A 20,845-nucleotide genomic window follows, 5' to 3' on the forward strand; every position below is an offset into this window, starting at 1 on the left:
AGTCGCATCGCTTGCTCGAGATGAATTCTGACTAACAACCCACCCACTACCCAATCCTTGGTACTTATGGAAGTGTCACTGAGTCGGGGCCTTCCGTTAAGTAAGTACCACATCAACACTTTCCCTCTCATATCCCAAGTTACGGTAAAGATGGTCGTGGCCCGCAATGGTGGTTCTCAGGCGAAATTCTCGCTTGGACTGGATCAATTGTTTTTCCCAAACAATGCTCCTCAAGTAGTCTAGCTGGAAATGAGAGTCATCAGTCTGCAATCTACGAAGTATACCGCGCTTACGCAACGCAACGTAACGCAATAAAATCAAGTGTACATACAAGTCTTAGTTAAGTAGTTCACGATCGTAATATTAAGTATAGTCTGTACAATGATTCTTAAAACGTTTTAAATATATAAATAAAATAACAAATAATTATTTATCGTTTTTAATTTTTTCCAAAACTAAGGAACGATCAAAAGCTCGGCATAGGCATCGAAGATTTGAAAGTTGCGTGTAGTCATTTTCGGCTAGTAAATACACAGCTGATTAGAGATCAATTCTTAAAAATCATGCCTGCGCTCGAGGCTCGAATAAAAAGCGACTGCTTTATGAATAAGGGCCTTATCTTATTCAGTCTATACTGGGTATAACAAGTACAGCGTCAAGTCAGATGTGATATTTCCAATTCCCATCGGGTCCGCAATACATTACTACTATACACCGATTATGCACCGAGGAAAACCCCAAGAAACCGACCGAGTCGGAAACTACTAGTTTTACATTCCTTCACGTGTTTCTGCTCGTATACAGTACAGCTACAGTCAACTCGCCATGAAGTGAAATGTACTTAATTGAATAATGACGCCTACGTTGAATTATCTTAATTCCATTGCGCACAACACGAAGATCGGTATCGTCCCTCACTTCGACACAAACCGAGCCAACCGAGTGAATTGAGAATTGCTGCAGTTGTCCGGTGTGTGTTGAGGTGTGACTCACCGGGGCAATGCAGCAGCAGCAACACCCGCGGTATGTGTCAGTCACGTGACTTCCAAACCAGTTACATTATGATGATATTGATAAGTTATTGTGGGTATCGAATCGCCATCGGCGGTCGTGTACATTGCGGTGGACAAATTTACTGTTATTAACGGAAAACCAATTGCGTTTGCACGTGACAAAACATGTGTCAGCATCCTTATACTACTGGATCGAAACAAAAACTGCTAGCTGAGTGAGACTAAATTAGAATGATAACAGAATAATGTTTCTATTAACAACCAGCCAGGATAGAAACGTTCAATCGTGATTTGTTAGTTAGTCTTGCTAGTTTTGCTTTGTTGATGCGTATTAGGCAGGGTTCCACACTTAAAGGTGGTTCCAGAGTGTGGCACGTACAGGTATTTTGGTAGAAGTTAACATCATGGTGTTAAGTTTAATTATTTCATTGTGGCTCTTTGATCAACCCCAACCTAGCGCGAGAGTTACTAGACCGATTTCGATGAACAGCTGGAATATAAGTCACGGTTATTTACCTTCGTGCACTGTTCTTTCATCTTTAGATTTGCACACTTATAACTACCATGTCGAACTGAGCTAGAGCAGTTTGAACTAATAATTTTGGATACAAAGTTATTGCTAGAAATCATTTATATGATTCAGTGTAGCTTGGAAAGTGAAAAGCTACCACTTTTTGTACCATAACCCAGAGTGATTTTGATCAGCGCACAGTGGTTTTATTCACCAAAAACGTGCGAAAAATTATTCATGCGAGAACGGTTAAGCGTACAGCAGTTGTGTCTTCTGGAATGTTTTATGACGATCCAAGACCTGTATTTTGATGATATAGGTAAAAATTCAATAGAGTTCATTTATCTCTCATTGTCTCCAACAGAGTTATAGATGATTTGAAACTATTTTTTTTTTTTCAAAAAATGTCAAATATATTCGAAAATAACCGAGATAAGAAAAAAATATGCGTTTGTAAAAATTTATACGATTGAAATAATCCGTACGAATATGAAATATAATAATTGATAATTGAAAAGATATTCACAAAATTTTTGGGTAATCCAAATAGAACGAGCTATAACTTCTTAAGCACTTAAAGAAGAGACGTTCCAAAGACATCATTTCTTTTACCAAAAAAATCAGTTGAAAAATTTCACTTATAGGAGGATTAATCACGAAAATTATAGCAGCAAGTGACAAATCTTGCTATTTTTGACAAGTATTCCGAAAATACTATAGCCGTTTCCTCGATAACAACCAAGCACCATTTGAAACACGTTATTTTTCAAAAATTGCCAAGCTACTTTGAAAATACAGGAGAAGAGCTATTGTTGTAATATAGAAAGTTCTTCATTTTTACTGAACAAAACAAACTTGTCAGAATGATTTTTCATAAGTTATATTACTGAATTGGCAATAACGGGGTTCATCCACAAATAACCAGCGATAATGTTGAGGATATTAAAGATAAATACTTTGTGTCTTCAGCAAAGTTGTTGGCAAAAGCTTTTTCTACATTTTTTCTGAAAACAAAATTTTAATATGCACTTGCAAGAAAGTTGGTAAATAAATCTCACTTTTAGGGAGATTAATCATTAAAATAAATTAATAACACGATTTTGGCAAAAAAAAACAATATTCAGCGGGGTGACTGATTACTCAAAAGTTTTTTCGGAGACTGATTATTTGTCCATAATAGTCTATTGAATCATTTAAATTTCAAATGAGTTTTACTCTGACCTTAAAAAATTGATTCGTTACACTTTTTGAGTGTTTTGTTTAGTTTTTGGGTACGAAAACTGCAAAAAAACGAATTTTTTCCGTTACCTTATTTTTACAAAGTGTCTATTTGTAAAAAACCAAAAATCTTAGATTTTACTAAAAGTAAAATATTCTAAGCGAGGTTTTATTTTTCTTTAGTGTCGAATATGCCAAATTTAATTTCACGAGATTGCTTATTTCAAGAACAATTTTGATTAAACTAGTTGACAATTATTTCAAGCTAAAATTCGCATTTTTGTATGTTCTATACTCCAACGTGTTAAAATGGATGAAACTCTTTGTACATTGATAAACCACTGATATAAAACAAATTTATCAGTTAAAATGTTTTTAGATTCTTTTATTCTAGTTGGACTCGAATTGTACGAATGTTGGTCACTCGAATTTTACAGTATATTTGAATACTTTGTACAACACCAATTATCATCTCTTTAAAAATGAGTATCATTTCAGAATTAGTTTAAAGAATCATTTCAATGAAAAAGATTGCCATCAAGAACCTAATGTGGGTGAACATGCAGGTTATCAAAGTCACCCCGGAATATTTCAAACTGAAATCATTTTTGGCAAAATAGTTGTGAGCGGACAATTTCGGGTAAAACCATACAATCTTGTTATCCATTCATAAACGGTCTAAAAATATTAAACTTGAAAAAAGGGTTGCGCCTAAAAATATGTAATGATTACTTCAAAAAGTGAACAATGTCACCCCGGTAAACTTTTCCGCATTAGGAATTAACTGTGGAATTTGCGTTTCATAAGAATCCGCACTAACTCAAGACTTAGAATTTTGATAAGTCAACAGTCAAGCAATAGAAAATCGAATTTGAAAAGTGCGGGCTTTCGATAATTACTGGTTTTTAAGTACTTGGATAAATTAATCGTTTAAGCAAAACTACATTTTCGCGAAGTGTAGCCATTAATTTGGAGCATTTATTTTTTCACAACAATTGTTCAAATAAACGAAAAAGGGAAGTATACGCGCAAAATTTTAGCAAAAAATTCAACTCATAAAAAGTTTGAAGCAGTTCGATGCAATAGCAAAAAATTATCCCCTAAAATGGGATGTACATATAAATGTGGGACACTGTGTTGATGATGAGCAGCTAATGATATTATTTCATACAGATATTCACTGCCGTTCTACGCATAATTGTCCCATGTATATAGGGAATCCCATAGAACATGGGAGAAATATGCTTATAATGGCAGTACATCTTTAATTAATTTTCAAATTTCATTGTAGTTATAACGGGGTATCCGTTCAAAGTACTGAAACAGTGAATTAACGGAATTGAAAATCTGTGAACATTTTTTTCGATCTAAGACCAAAAACACCGGAAGGATGTTATTAGGATGGAAGCCAGCTAATAGTACGAAAGCTTCTAAGGACATAATTACTAAACACAAGCGCTTCATTTAAGATCCGATCAGTATATTCATATTTAATACTACACACGTTAAATTCTAATGAAACGCGATTAGTATGATGGCCTATGATCGCAAGTCAATCCCATAAAGGTAGGTAATCCCGTAGAAAATCGGACAAATATGTGATCCTGGGTAGTATAACTGTCGAGATTAATAGCGATTTACCCTCGACACATATTCATTAGAATTCATGCAAACTTGATGTCTTTTTTCTGTGAGAGTAGGGGAGACTGAGGAGACTTGATCCCCGGGGAGACTTGATCCCATCATTGTAACTCAAAGGCGGATCAGAATACATTAATCGAATATACTATAAAGTTGCGTAGTTTTATCTAAACATAAATTTCATTAAAATAGAAAAAAGAAATTGGACTTTTGTGTAACCGAATTTTTACCGATTTAAAAAAAAAATCTCAGAAGAACTGAAGAAGATTTATTTTCTAAATTTTCAAACTTTTATATAATTGATAAAATCACCCACTACATACTCTACTTTTGCATACAGAATTACAGGAGAATGTCAATTATATGAATACGTTATGATTGAGCTGATTCTTTTGTTCAATTATATTTTTACTAAAGTTTGCTGAAATAGATGCTATGGGTTCACTTGATCCCTTCAAATTCGTGGAGATTTGATCCCCTTCGCCATACTTCATACACACCACTGAAAATAACCAAATTCACACCAGAACAATTGAAGTCATTGTTGTCATAAAAAAATGTCAAAAATGAACGCTTCATCGTAAAGAAACATACCTGTAATTGTTTACTACAGTATACGTAGCAACCATTCATCCCACATTTGACGTTCCTCAACCATAATAAAGACAGCTTTCGAATAATTGCACGGAGATTTGGGGAATTCGTAAAAAAATCAGGTGAGAGATGCGTAATATGTAGTAACTTCAATCATAACAATTTAATCAATACTACAATCCATTTATAAAATTGAATGGGGTAATGTACCCGTTTTTGCCCTATTAAGAAGGGTACCACATTATTACAATAATAATTTTATTATTTCAGCTTCTTTGATTTGTTATTAAGGTACATTTTTTTATTTCGATTATAGAGGTTTTAACGTTAAGGTCATTCGCGTCTTATTAAGAGCCAATATAATAACAAAATTGTCTTGAGAATGGTGAAAATCTTCTGTTTGAGCGCAGCAAAATCTCTAATCCAGTACCCCAATTATCGCAATACCATTGAGTCAATGCTTTGAGCAAAGATGGCAGACGCTGCTCTAACCAAAGGCTTCAGATGGGTAGGATGATAGTAGAAACAGGGCAAAAATAGGCTTATTACCCTACATGCTCTTTTAAACACGTTTTCATAAAGGAATCAAGTGTCCCCAAATTAGGGATCGAGTCTCCACTAATCTAAGAATTTTCCATTTTTTTGTTGTTTTCCAGAAATGCTCATAGCTCATGTTCAGTATAATATGTCCATGTAATTTTTTTATGATTATTAGTTATCCCTAGAAACAATATAAAACTACAAAAAATACATAGTTTTTTATCATTCCACGGAGTTGGACTGAAAAATAAAAAAGGGGATCAAGTCTCCTCAGTCTCCCCTATTATTTAGTAAGATCAGTTGTATTTCTGAGGTGAATGATACCGCAATATTTGTCATTATGAATGAAGTAAAAAAAAGCAAAATATGTATCCGCCTAGAACAATGTTGTTCCGTTGACTGCAGTCGATCGCTACGTGCCCTAATTAGTGGAGAGTTTATTTTCAATGGACAAGAAACAATTGATTTATCTTGTTGGTGCTGTTTCTGAGACTAAATTAGACGAAGAATTGATAAGAAAGAAAAACACATAAGGGGCCGTACACAAATGACGTAGCTTTTTTTCGGCGATTTTTGACCCCTCCCTCCCCCCACGTAGCATTTGGTCACAAAATTCTAACCTCCCCCTCGTAAATAACGTAGCATTTACCTACCCCCTCCCCCTCATCCCATGCAAAGCGCCCGGGAGATGAAAAAAAATTACATATGTTTTTCAATTATTTTAAATACCTACATGTCCTTTCAAAATGTTTGACGACTTTTATCAACATTTTCATTATAACAGCAAATTGCGTGTAAAATAAGCCCATTTCATGACAAATATAGTGTTGAAAGTTTTGTTTTGAATTTTATAAGTCAAAGGGAGCATGAAGAGAAATTCTCTCAGTTCACAATCGTGCAGCCGCCAATGATTGTAAGAAGCATACGTTCATCTAAATTACTAAATTTTGTTTGGTTGAATCCGAAGTGAAAATTTAATTCAGCTTTCAAACTAAGTCTACTAATTAGCAACATTAGCTAACTAATGTATCAAGTTAAATCCGCATACAAAATCTTTTTGTATTTTCGCGAACTTGCAATTCCGCGAATCGTAAAATTTACCTCATGAAAAACCGCATCAAAAGTAACTTGTTTGAATTTAAATTTATTTCTCTTGGGAATGGATGATCATTAAATTGTTTTCTCTAAACAATGGGTTTTAAACTTAATGCTACGTCGCACAACTTCTGACCCTACCCTCCCCCTCGTCACACTTCGTCACAAATTTGGTATACCCTCCCTACCCCCCAAAATGCTACGTCATTTATGCATGGCCCCTAATTCAAAGCGTACAGTGTGCGTGCGTTGTTTTCGAACAAATTAAATACGCCATTAGTTTTGTTTATAGCATTGACAATTATTGAAACTTATTTAGGGTGAAGAGCCTATTTTCACCATACTAAGCAAGGTGCCTCACTAATTCGGTAATTTCTTGCCTTACAATCAATGGAATGCGTAAAAATTGACATCAACCGCTTTGCTTCGTTGTTAAGAACCAATATAATAACACAAATGCGTTGAAAACAGTAAAATTCTCGTGTTTGAGCACAATGAAAACTCGAATCGAGTGCCCCTATTGTTGCGCTACCATTTGACTCAATGCGTCGAACAAAGATGGCAGACACTGCTCTAACCAACGGCTTCAAATGGGTAGGATGATAATAGAAACATGGCGCAAATAGGCTCATCACCCTAGTACAATTAGAATTTCAAACAATATAACATTTTAGAACATTTTTTTTTTTTGAAACATAAACATCGGGTTACTCGGGCACATGCTGTCAAGATTTAGTAGTCAAGTAAAAGTAAACAAAAACAAAACTCAATCTTTTCTCGTGAATCCGAAACTGAATTTTGTGAGCAATCTTTATGAAACTGATTGACTCAATTGTTGGCTTATTTGGCTCAAATTTTTAAAGAAAATCCTCTGGCAGCTCCAGTCTTGTTTGACGTCAACTTGTTCGCTTGTGGTGTTATTTGTTGAAATTACACAGTTTCGCTCATTCTACTTCTCCGTATTTTTCATGAATTTGACAAATGGCTCATAGTATTTATCTATACAAAAAGAAACATTCTGTCTAAGCTCAATTTTCTGTAAATATTCTAACCAAAAAATACTCGCTCGACTAGCACAAAATCTGAAGTCTGATACTGCGGTATTGGGCCGAAGCGGCGCTTTTTCATAAACCTACTCATGATAGCAAGAATAAGAGCAATAGTTCCAGTTGTTATTAAAACAGAACATACTAGATGCTCGTTACGCAAAATGGCCTAGTAATGGTCTGATGACAATAGCGTAAAATTATTTCCAAAGAACTGCAAACTCCAAAACTCACCGAACCTAAGTCTGAACAATTTGAGCAATAATCATGCGAAACCTCAAAAAGATTCAGAAAATGTTGACCAAACCAAATTGACGCATACAATGAGATAAGGTGAATGAAACTGTGTAAAACCAGTTAAAAGAAGTAAGGCTTGACATTCAGTGTTGGGAAAAACAATAGGATCATTCCAATATTAGCATTGCTTTTTACGTCAACCAACCTCCGAGTCATGAATAAGTTAAGGGGACATAGGAGCTTTTTATTATGTTTTCTGTCTCATTTTGAATATATTTTCTCTTGATAACAGGAAGGCAAAATATTTTGAGGATTTTTTGATTATTGCAAAACACATTTAATGACTGAAAATTGATGTTTAGTAGTATGAGAAAACCTTTTTACCGCATCTCTCTAATTCCCGGAATATGTCAGTACAAAAAATCAGACTTCCCATGAACATCGACAAGTTTGCACATGTGTACAAAATTTCGTGCGCGCGTTCAACATCAAACATGCTTTGCTTTCGTGTACAGGTTTGCCTCGAACATCGAACCCAAGCGAACGATGTGCAAACTTAGGTTTAAACATCGAGTGCGTACACAAGAAAGATACACACAAAACAAAAACGAGATAACGCTAGTGATGATGAGTGAGAGAAAGAGAAAACTAGTATCAAAAACCTGTGTGTACGAACACCGCGTACGTACTTGGGGTTCGGCTGTGCAGGCGAACATGTGTACGTGTTTTTGTACGCATTAGCGTGTTTGAGTTTGCACACGAAATGCGGGTTTAAGATGAGCACAGAACTAGAGCGAACATGGTGTTCAATGTTCATTTGGGAAGACTGCAAAAAATAAATGAAATGCAGTACCATCAAAGATCACCGCCCTTACGTTGATCGGAAATGAAATTTTCAAAAACGGTCTTAAAGCATATGCAATTATCTTGTCTTCCACCTATTATTAAAAAAAACTGAAAACATAAACGCAATGGTGAGCGCTTCAAAAAAATCTATTTTTGTCTCAAATAATCGTTTTTCAATTGCAAAAAAGATGGGACAAAGGCTAGATATTTTAATGAGCTTTGAAACAAAAACAAATATGAAAGAGGTAACTTGTACAGTTCTTGAATTATTCAAGGAACCGACTTTAAGGACGTAATTTCGAGAAAAACGCGAGTGAAGTTTTGTGTACGATTTCCTAGCAGATAAAAATGGTTTTATTGAAAGTTATTAATTTCTATACATAATAGCCTAACATGTCTGAAAATTTTTGAAATACTACTGTAGAAAATTCAAGAAAATAGATTTTTTAATTATAATTAGATCCTCAACACTGGACAACATTTGACGATTATGCATGCGCCTTCAAGCTTGGTACCAACAGCTGAAACGTCGAATGTTCGAATTTCTTCAAACTGTTTCGAAAATGTATTTTTAAAATTTAAATATATCGAAATATGTGCACATGGAAAAACACGAATAACTTACGTAAAGGTTGTAATCAAACGAAATAATTATAGTTGTTGGAATAGTATTTAAAATACCTCGAAAACCGCATTTAATTTTTTTTTATTGGGAGCATTTTTGATTTGAAATGACATTCAGAACTATATTCAATAAGAAAATAGTATTTTTGACTGCAAATAGTACGAATTTTTAAAATATGTTGAAAGTTATTAGGAAAACCATCTTATTGTTAGCTTCTCCATTATCCAAATTCACCAAAAAAAATAATTTTATGTTTTAAACGATAAATATTTGATTGTTGATATTTCATGATGGAGTAACGCGAATAATTAATGCAAATAGTAAATTAACAAATTAATTGTTATTGTTGAAACAAAATTCAAATAAGCTCGAAAACTATCGCGTTTCGAAAGATTCTCGATAATGGTCTTTTGATTTGAAGTGATATTTAGAATCGTATTTCATAATAAAATAATAGTTTCGTCTGCCAATTTGTATGAAAACTAAAAGCATGTTTCAAGTTATCGTTATAAAAACTTTTTAATGATAGTTTCTCCATTCCACAATTATATTTCAAATGCTTCTTTTCTCTTTTATTTATTGACAAAAAAACAGTGACATTATTCATGGACAAAAAATAAAAAATGGATTTTTTGTAATTAAATTTTTTAACATAAATTTTTGTTTTTGTAAAAAATGCCACATTTTTTTCTGCGTATGTATTTGTTGTGCAGTAAATTGTATTTCCTATAAATCATTCTCAGATTATTTTGCTGTATAAAATAAGGTAATCGCACAGTTTTTTCGAAAATGCTGCATGCAAAAACTTATACGCCCTTTTAAAAAATTGCTCTTGAGTCAAAATGATCTCATTGACTGTGGAAAATGTTTAGATTCGCATGGCGGTAAAGCGTGTAAAGTTACATTAGAATCAAAGATGGTCAGTCACGATTTTTATTATTTTCGGATGAACCTTCCTGGAATTTCTATAAATGTAATCATATATTTCTGGTATCCTTATAACTTCAGAGGAAAAATTTCGGCCAAAAACATATGCACAGAAGAGTATTCGGCTCAAAAAGCTGGCCAAAACCATTAACAACTTGTTCCGTAAATAAAAATACGGTAATGAATGGAAACCAGTGTAATAAGACGTGCCAAGTAGTTTTTTTTTGTGGAATTATACTGTAATGTAATTCAAAATCGACGTTCCGAGAAAAAGCGACCGGTTCGCTGCGCATGATTCGAGTTCCGTCTGTTCCGTTCAAAACGTTGCACCTTTCACATTGTTTAGGATACACCGCTAAAATTTTGCACAGACATTATTTGAAAGTAGACTAAATTAGTTGAAAAAAACGATTTCAAAATCGTGTAAATAAATGGTACGAAACTGAATAATAACTCGTTTTGTATAATGCCTATTAAACACAATATGGGAAAAAGTGGCAGCAATTTCACTCTTGATTCGTTTACTGCAACATCGACTCATCAAATGATATTGAAATTTGAGGAGAGAAATGGCGAGAACATAAATATCACTTTTAAACACCAAAATATATGAGAAATATTGAGCTCTATATAGCTCGATGATAACTGTCAAATTCATATTAATTACGATTTTCGAATACACATACCAGAAAATTTAGCAAATACTTTACGATTTGCCGATAAATAATACTGGTATTCAGATATACGAGAAAAAAATATGTTATCCTTATTTCATTCGAAGTCTGACAGCTCAGACAGGTGAATATGAAACTATTTAATTAAAAAGGACTGCCAAATCAGTTTGTAGCTACCCGGAATCCAGTAATGTTGGTTTCACTTTTGGGCAAATTGAGTAGTTTCTATCACTGCGAGGAAAGCACCTATCTTTATGAAAAAAAAGTTTTCGTGTTTCTTGACCCCCCGATTTCAAGGAAAAATAGTTTCGAAAACCCTACATGCACTAAAAGAAAGTTGGGCATGAAATATCTTTCAAACATACCATTCAGATTAACTGAACTATTTTTTCTCAAAGCAAGCGTTTGTAGAAATTTCTGTACGATCGCCATTTGCGGTTAAGCCCTATGAAAAACGAACTCAGACACTACGATGATGAAAGTTGAATAAGTTCCACGGTAGATTTTGGAAATTGTGAATAAGTGATTTCTCCATATTATGTAGATTGTCGAAACATTCCATACAAATTTCAAGGGACATTGATCGATTCGGCTCAAAACTGGACCAGACAGAGCGGGAATGGGTTAGAAATCAACTGGCTTGTTTTACTGACAACTGATCTTCGGTGGCTTTTTAAAATGTCCTTGGAATCCACCCAAAAACTAGTCCACGAAAGAGTCCATCTAAGAAGATTTCTATCTACATTAACGGAACATACCCGTTAAATTTTGATAACAGCCTGGACAAAATATTTCCCAAGGTTTCAATATGTACATAGTCTCTGCCATAGTTGAAGGTATTTATCACAGCTTTTAATTTGAAAGAAAGTCACATAGAGCATAATAAAATACCCCGGATCATACCTGCATTTTCTCCTTGAGCAAGCTGGCCAGCGAGTTGACGCTGGTGATAGAGTTCTGATTGCTCAGCACACTCTGCGTGTCGAAGTCGTTCGCCATCATTTCCTTATCGTTGAGCCTCAAGGCCGGCAGCGGTGCAATCGATCCTCGACGTCTGCTCCGGAAGAGATGCCTGCGGATGACAGGGGTTACACAAATCAGAATTCAATAGTAATTCTTCAAAAGGGCTAATGAGACTTTTGTAAACAAACTTATTTCGCTCATTATTCCGCTATCAAGTTGAATTTCATGAAAAATACACATGAATCAACATCTTTATCCTTAGTAGAATCAATTTCAAATGTTTTCTGTGTTGAAATGTTAACAAATTAGGAGAAATCAGCAAAACAAAAGTTTGTTTACAAATCTTATTAGCCCTATTCAAATGTTAATATGGAATTGAGTTAGATTCTTTCCACTATCTACAGGGTAGATTGGGTGCGTACCACTATTATGTGTAGCAACTGTTGGCTGCGATTATAGTGCAGTTTACAAGACCACCAAAGCAATTACGCAAACATGTTATCGCAATTAGTGCTCTGGTCGGAATATAATGCTCATTGAAAACAGTATCTCGACCGAAGACAGTGCTGTACTTTGACGATTTAGTTTTTTTTTCTACTAATCGGTTCTAAGAACTTTCGCAAAACTATGAAATCGGATCCGCACTTGACAAGTGCGGTGGAGTACGAAAATTTGATAACGTTAGCAAAAAAAACGCTTGCTGTAATACGATCGTTGACTCGTCAATCCAAGCACACTAGGCACACGCAAACGAAACAGACAAATTTCTTAAGCAAACAAAAGTGTCATCATTACAAGGTGAATAACAACAAACTTTTAGCACTATTAATCTCACTTACAAGTTAACCTAATCCATTAAATCCCTGAACAACTTGTCTTCCACTTCGGTAGCACAACTGTACTGGCTTCTGTTCAGTAAATCACTGACTTAGAGGAAGCGATTAATTTACTCACTTTCGCGCTCGCCGATGCTGATTCCGCCACAGACATATGTGTCAGCAGCCGTTCGTCTCGGCGGGTAAATCTCTCGCCACTACTGTACTGTAGCTGTAGGAATCAGCCGCAACAACCAACTACCGGAGAAATGAAATGTTTGTTCCAGATGAAGAAGATGCACGGAACAAGCCGTATAGAATCACCCGCACCGCTAAACGTTATCGCGCACACTGAAGGCAAACAGCCGGTTTGCAGTGAGTCGAAGCCCTCGACTCTTCCGTACAAGCAATGCAAGCAAGCCGGCATGTGTCGGCGACGGTAAACAACAGCCAGTAGGTACGGTACAAGTAGTATAGTAGTATCGATGTAAAGAACAACTCCGATACACAAAAGGCTCGTCACACGTGCAATGGAATTAGCAAGGGCTAATTATTCTGACCAGGTTATCAGAACCTTTCCGTAAGGTGATTTGCCTATTTTTAAAGTGGTGCCACACAATTTCGATTATTACAAGCCTATCGATCCAAAGAAGCATCGAATCGAGTGCTTTAGTACTTATACATATGCATATTGCCGACTTTTTGCATAATTTTAAAATATTCTATAGAGTTTTTAAAATACCTGCACATTAGGGGAGAAGAAATGATTGATAGGACGTGTTGATATGGTAAAACACCATTTTTTCCTGTTTCTATTATCACCCTACCCCATTGAACCCGTAAGAACACCCTGGGGCTCAAATGGTAGGCGAAAATTTGAGCACTCACATTTTGAAAAAAATCAATGTTGCGGCAGAGCGCAATTTCTAGACGTCCCCTGCCCTCGCCACTACTTCATACCTTACAATTGAAATAGATTTTCTGCTATAGTCAAATAAAGTCATTTCAGTACAGTTTAGCCACCGCCGGCGGCGGCCGATCGTCCTCAACACTTTTGTTTTATTTCAATTGCATCAGTACCGTATCACTGTCCGTCTTTGGGCCGCTGTTTCGTATTACGTTTCGCTTGAGTTCTGTGCGCCGAAAGTTGGATGGCAAGAAATGGGTCCAACTGCTGAGAACGAACAATCAATGATAAACCATTTGAAACTGAAAAAAAAATTAAGTTTGATTTACTAACTTTAAAATTTTGCAACTAAATTATGTGTATAATTGATCTACCTTAACAATAAAACCAAGATTGAATCTACCTAGCAGTAAGATGAGAAATTCACTCATTCACTCATTAGTTTGCATAATTCATGCGAAGTGCGCACCCAACTGTATTTACAGGTTCGAGTCCTACTTGAAGAAAATGATAGAAAATCAATAAAATGAATGAAATTAAACTTTAATCACAAGAACAAAATGCAAAATAATGATAAAACGAAATCAAATTCATAAAATGAATCGAGTGAATAAAAATAATAAAAAAATTAAATTAATAAAAAATGAAAAAAAATAAGACGACTAAAATTTTATAAAATTCATAAAAATGAAGAATAAATAAATACAATTTGTAAAATGAACAGAACCAATTAAATTAGTAAATTTATTTAAGGAAATAAGAAAATAATAGAAATAATAAAATTAATAAAGTTAATGAAATTAATCTAATTAACAAAATAAAAAAGTAGACAAAAGGAATAAAATAAAATGAATCAATTAAACAAAATCAATTAAATTAAAAAAATACTTAAAATGAAATAACATAAAATTAAATTAAAGTGAATGCAACGAACAACATTTCGAATTTTCGCTTTATTAGAATTTTTATTTAAATCAATACATCGCGTAAAACTGATAAAAGGAACAAAATGAATAAGAAGTATTATATAAATGGAATGAATAAAATGCATAAAAAAGTATAAATATGTAAATAAAATAAATAAAAAGAAAAAATAAATAGAATGAATAAATTAAACAAAATTTAGTAAATGAACACAACATATTTCATATTTTATATGAACACAGTTACGAATTCAGCACGAAAAATACCTCGAATAAATTGAACGAATTATAGAAAATCAATGAAAAATAAAATTTTTAAATTATTAAAGTATAAAATTAATGAAAAGTTGCCAAATTCATTCTATTAAGTTTAATCAAATTAACTGAAAAACAATTTTAAAAGGTTATAAAAATAATAGAATAGATAAAATTGGTTAAAATTGCCAAAATAATAAAAGAAAGAAACTGAATAAAATGTGTGAATTGGAAAAAAATAATAAAAAAATATTAAAATAAATAAAAGAAATAAAATTGATAAAATACATAAAACAGAAAGAAAAATAAACTGAATACAATGAATTCAATGACCAAACTGAAAAATTAAGCGATATTGGAACAGTTATAAAAATAATAGATTAAATTAATTGGGTCAAATAAATTAACTGACTTGGATAAAATAAATAAAATGAAAAACGATTAGTCAGATTATTAAAATTAAAAACTGAATAAAATGTATGAACAGGAAAAAAGAACAAAATGAAAACGGTAAATAAAATAAGTTAAATGAATAAAATGCACGAAATGAATGAACTTATCAGAATGAATCCAAAGAATGAAACGAATAAAATAGATCAAATGAACTCAAATGAATAAAAAGATAGCTGAATGAAAAAAATGATTAAAATGAAATAATCATATAGAGTAGGATTCCGTTATTGGCAACAATTTCATTTTTTTCCGTTGCCAAAACCGGAACCGTGCCAAAAATGGAACCTTATTTTTAAAGTTTGGATTTTCAATTTACACGACTTCAAAAATGGTCCAAGGATTTTTAATCATGTTTGAAATGGAATGAGATGAAAGAAAAAAATAAGAAAATTCAATTTTATTCATGTTTTTATCAAATTCAGTCCATACAAAAGTCAGACAAAACCTCACAAGAGGTCCGAAAACTTCACATTGGGATAATTTTACGTCGCTGAATTCATATTTGGCGTTATTTTTTTTTACCTCAAAATTTTGGCACCTAGGGTGGTTTGAAAATTCAACATTTTCAATTAATTTAAAAAAAATTGGTGCAGCGAGTTTTTAGCAGAATACACATTTTTTGAATTGTTGATAATGCTATGAGACATTTATAAATTATATTGCGAACCCTGGGTAATCAAACATTACCATGCGTCTCCTTCAGAAATATCATGAAAAATAATCTTTAATAATCTTCCTAATCTTCGGTGGATTTTTGATGACGATTATAAGTGCTACCTTCCTGAAAATGCAACCACGGAACAAGAGACGGCCACCACAGAAACTTTGGTCGCTGGTGGATTGTATCAAATCTGCTCTGTTAGCAACGTGAATGGACGAACCCTCGATTTAGCTTTCGTCAATGACACGAACGTGTTCGAACTGATTGAGCCTCCCACATCTATACTGAAGGTTGACCCTCACCATAAACCCTTCGTTTTAAGACTTGATATGCGTTCTGATGACGGTGAAGCTTTTGATACAATTAACGACGACTTCAACTTTGACTTTACTCGATGCAACTTCGATGAAGTCTCAATGGCCATTGGTGCACTCAATTGGCGTGAGATGCTGGTTGGAAATGACTTAGATCAGGCAGTTGTGGTGTTCTATGATGCCATATATGAGATTCTTCGCCGTAATGTTCCTAAAAAACGTCTCAGCAGAAAAGCAGAATATAAATTTCCGTGGTGGAACGCTGAGCTTGGTCGCCTACGCAACGTACTCCGGAAACACCGAAAGCGATATTTACATCATAGGACCGACGACAATAAAACTATTCTTCGTCAAACTGAACTGCAATATGAAACAGCCCGGAACAGTGCATTCGGAGAATATCTGAACCCAGTTCAGCGCAGCCTTCGAAATAATCCTTCGACATTCTGGACATTTATAAACAGCAGAAAACGTTCCGTGGGTGTACCAGAAAATGTCTGTCTTCGAGACAAAAATTCACAGTCCGCTGCCGAGTCGGCGAACCTTTTTGCGGATCACTTCCGAGATGTATTTTCCAGCCCTCCTGCCTATCCATCGCAACAGTACCTTGAAACATTGCCAACAGTACCTTGAAACATTGCCAACCTTCCTCTTCCTAACGTAAATGATTCTGATGTAGCGAGCGCTCTGTCCAGCGTTGATCCTTTGAAAGGGCCTGGTCCGGATTGCTTGCCTCCTGTGTTTATAAAGAATTGTGACCGAGCACTTTCTGCACCAATAAGTATTATTTTTCAGCGTTCAATCTCGGAAAATATTTTTCCAATGGCATGGAAAGAAGCTGCTGTAGTTCCTATTCATAAGGCTGGAGATAGGCACAATGATGAAAACTACAGAGGAATCTCGCTGCTGAACTGTCTAGCTAAAGTTCTGGAAAAGTTTGTGTACAATGCGATGTACGCTGCTTCTTCCAACATAATCGACGAACGACAACACGGATTTATGAAAAAACGCTCCGCCACTTCAAACTTGATGACGTACACGAGCCTTCTAGTTCCAGCTGTAGAGAAGCGTCAACAAGTGGACGCTATATATTTTGATTTCGCAAAAGCATTCGACAAGGTGCCCCACAACATTGCTGTTTTGAAGCTGGAGCGACTAGGCTTTCCTGAGTGGGTTACCAGATGGCTGCATTCTTAACTCTCACAACGATCTGCCTTCGTTAGAATTGGCACTACATGCTCAAGCGCATTCGTAACGCCAACCGGTGTGCCTCAAGGAAGTCACCTAGGGCAACTGATCTTTCTCTTATTCATGAACGACCTCTGCACCCACATCAACTCTGAAAAACTGCTCTATGCTGATGATCTGAAAATCTTTCGTTCAATTGCTTCAGCACTCGATTCTGCTGTGCTCCAAGACGATATAGCCAATATAGAAGAATGGTGTTTGCTGAACGGTATGCAGATCAACATTGATAAATGTAAGATGATAAGTTTCGGACGCTCGGCAAATATAAGGCGTTGCGAATATACTGTTCAAGCCTGTGTCATCGAGCGGGTGGATTCTATCCGTGACCTGGGAGTGTTATTCGACAGAAAACTTCGTTTCGCCGACCACATCACTGCAACAACGGCGAAGGCTTTTGCAACATTGGGTTTTAACGCTGTCGATTTTGTGGATTTCTACGCACTGAAATCTTTATACTGCGCACTGGTCCGGAGCACTTTGGACTATGCTGTACAAGTATGGGCGCCATACAACGCCGTTCAAAGTAGCCGACTGGAGCGCGTTCAGAGAAGTTTTGTACGATTTGCTCTCAGAAAGTTGCCTTGGAACGACCCTATCCGTCTTCCGCCGTATAATAATAGATGCATGTTGCTAGATTTGCCAACGCTGGAGTCTCGCCGCACGTTCTTGCAAAGAATGTTCATTTTCGATATGTTGTCGAACAATATTGACTGTCCCGACATTCTCTCAAGGATTCATTTATTTGTTCCCCCTCGTGATATAAGGAATCGTCCGCTTCTGTGGATTCCCAGGCACCGCACAGCATATGGCCAGAGCAATCCGCTAGACAGATGTTGTAGCAGATTCAACGAAACTGTTTTAGTTTATGACTTCCATACCACTAAATCTAATTATAAGTTAGCAATTAGAAATTTTTAACATTGACACTAGCAATAGAATTAAGTGTAATCTGTACGATATATATATATATATATATATATATATATATATATATATATATATATATATATATATATATATATATATATATATATATATATATATATATATATATATATATATATATATATATATATATATATATATATATATATATATATATATATATATATATATATATATATATATATATATATATATATATATATATATATATATATATATATATATATATATATATATATATATATATATATATATATATATATATATATATATATATATATATCGAAGATGTAATAAATAATAATAATGAAAAATCACCTTTATACATACCTCGGGGCAGAAAGGGGCAAACAAGACATTTAGTTTCGAAAAGTACACTATTTGACGTGCTTTCTTCAACGAATTTTATTATAATTTTACACGTGGATTGAAAATTACAGTTTCATTAAACGGCTAACCAATGCACTTCAATGTATTTTTACTCGAATATTGCTGTAAAATGAATGACATGTAATATTACACGAATAAGAGTGTAAAATTATATTCTTTTTGATGCTCCAATTGAATGCATTGATTTTAACGTAATTTTCAATAAAAATTTTGATTCAAGCTTTGTAATTTCATTAGTTTTTGGTGTGCACCCTAATTCCATTAATTTGAAAAAAAATCGCTAAAAAACTAACAAATTTGCTAAAGACATCATAAAGCTAAAACAAACTATTTAGAAGCTATCAGTGTTGAATTCCTAAAAACGGGCTTTCGATATGTACTGAAAATTTAGTTTTGTAGTGAGGTGGTAATAATCGAAAGAGAAAGAGGCTCGCAATGTTACTAAGGTTCTATTGAAAGTTTTCTCCATAACTAGTCTTATTATGCAGTGCAGCGCTTTACTCTGTACTTGACTCTTAAAGTGCACAGGCTCTGGGTCTTACTATAAAAATTGATTCCGCCAGACACTAGTTACACTATACATAAATAATACATTTCTATACTTATTGTAATCATTAAATACGAGACGTATAGTGTAAAATATAGTTAACCGCCAAATGTATAACGCTGTTTTAAAACAACATTGCGAAAAACATTTCAGAATTATCACAGTAATCTACAAGACAATTTTAACAAAATTTGGAAAAAAAAATGATTTGCACCTTTGAGGGTTAATATGACTCCCACGTTTGGAAATAAAGTCAAATGTGATGTCAATTGATACGAAAAAAATATCTACTGCGCATTTTTCATAGACTTATTATGAACAATAAGATTTGTTGCCAAAATCGGAGTGTGCCAAAATGGGAGCATGCCAAAAACGGAACGTATCAAAAACGAAATCTTACTGTATTTAAAATTAGTCATATAATCAAAATGAATAAATTAAACAAAAGGAATAAAATCCATGAAATGAATAAACTGAAAAAATGAGTATATAGAATGAAATTTTAAAAAATGATTCAAATAATGTAAATGAATAAAACGAAATTTACGAATTTGAGAATCATTGTTTCAGAAAGTTCTAATTAGATTGGTAGAATTCCATTATTTAAAGAATGGGTAATTCACATACAATGCATGTTTCTATTGTTTTCTGTTTTCACCTTTTCGTTTCCGCTCTTCTGTTCTTGACGGTGTCGTTTATGATTATCTGGTATTTCTATTCTATTTATGGACCTTAATTAGCTATCAGGTAATTGGAACGTTCAATTTGCTTTGGAATTAAAATAGGCTTTTTTGGTCACAGATGAAAGAATTTTGTGCAGAATAGAATTTCCAGGTGCAGTATTTTAACGCGTGATTGGAAATAGTAAACTGAGATAAGGCTACATGTGCTTTCAAGCCCCGTAAAAAGAGAGCGACAGATAAAGAATACTATTCGTGAATGAGACAAGTAAATAGTAAGTATTCAAATGCATTGAAATAAATAGAAGGGAGTGTGCAGTGTTTATGCTATGTTGGCGATTATATTATTTTCGATATCACAAACGCCGTGCGCAATCAGTCGATTACAATGCAGTCTCCTATAGCTTGCGAATTGTTTCGTTCAGAATTTTCGTTCCGGAGATATGAATTAATGAAACCTATATAAACGAATACCATGAAAACGACTACTAATTGTGGCTGTTCTTTCAAAATTCAATAGAGATTTGAGGAGTGAAACTTGTATTCAAAAATGATCACGAACCATCATTCTCCAAACATTTTCAATCGGGTTAAGCAGTATTCGTCAGTTGCAAAGTTCAAGAAAGCAATGAAATCATTCTAAAACAAGCTCTGAGCAAGAAATATAGAAAATCGTAATAATTAAATGCCAAAGCGAATGAAACTTGCATTAAAATGGATGGCAATTCGATTAACTAAAAAATGTATTGTTGATTATTACTTGATAATTACTTCAAT

At 34.1% G+C, this 20,845-nt stretch overlaps 1 protein-coding gene across 5 annotated transcripts in view; it reads right to left on the minus strand.

Annotated features, from left to right (window-relative positions):
* The window catches only part of LOC131685075 (myogenesis-regulating glycosidase), a 67,643-nt gene that overhangs the window by 24,487 nt on the left and 22,311 nt on the right, over window positions 1-20,845 (minus strand). For 2 of the 5 annotated variants that reach the window (XM_058968495.1, XM_058968496.1), the window contains one exon: window positions 11,871-12,039. In XM_058968495.1, the coding sequence (XP_058824478.1) occupies window positions 11,871-12,039 (169 nt within the window). Of the gene's footprint in view, window positions 1-11,870; window positions 12,040-12,352; window positions 12,745-12,769; window positions 13,105-20,845 lie in introns of those variants that run through there. The other 3 variants (XM_058968497.1, XM_058968499.1, XM_058968500.1) reach the window with 3 other exon arrangements.

This window comes from Topomyia yanbarensis, chromosome 2 (genome assembly GCF_030247195.1).
Source record: "Topomyia yanbarensis strain Yona2022 chromosome 2, ASM3024719v1, whole genome shotgun sequence".
Classification (NCBI taxonomy): Eukaryota; Metazoa; Arthropoda; class Insecta; order Diptera; family Culicidae; genus Topomyia; species Topomyia yanbarensis.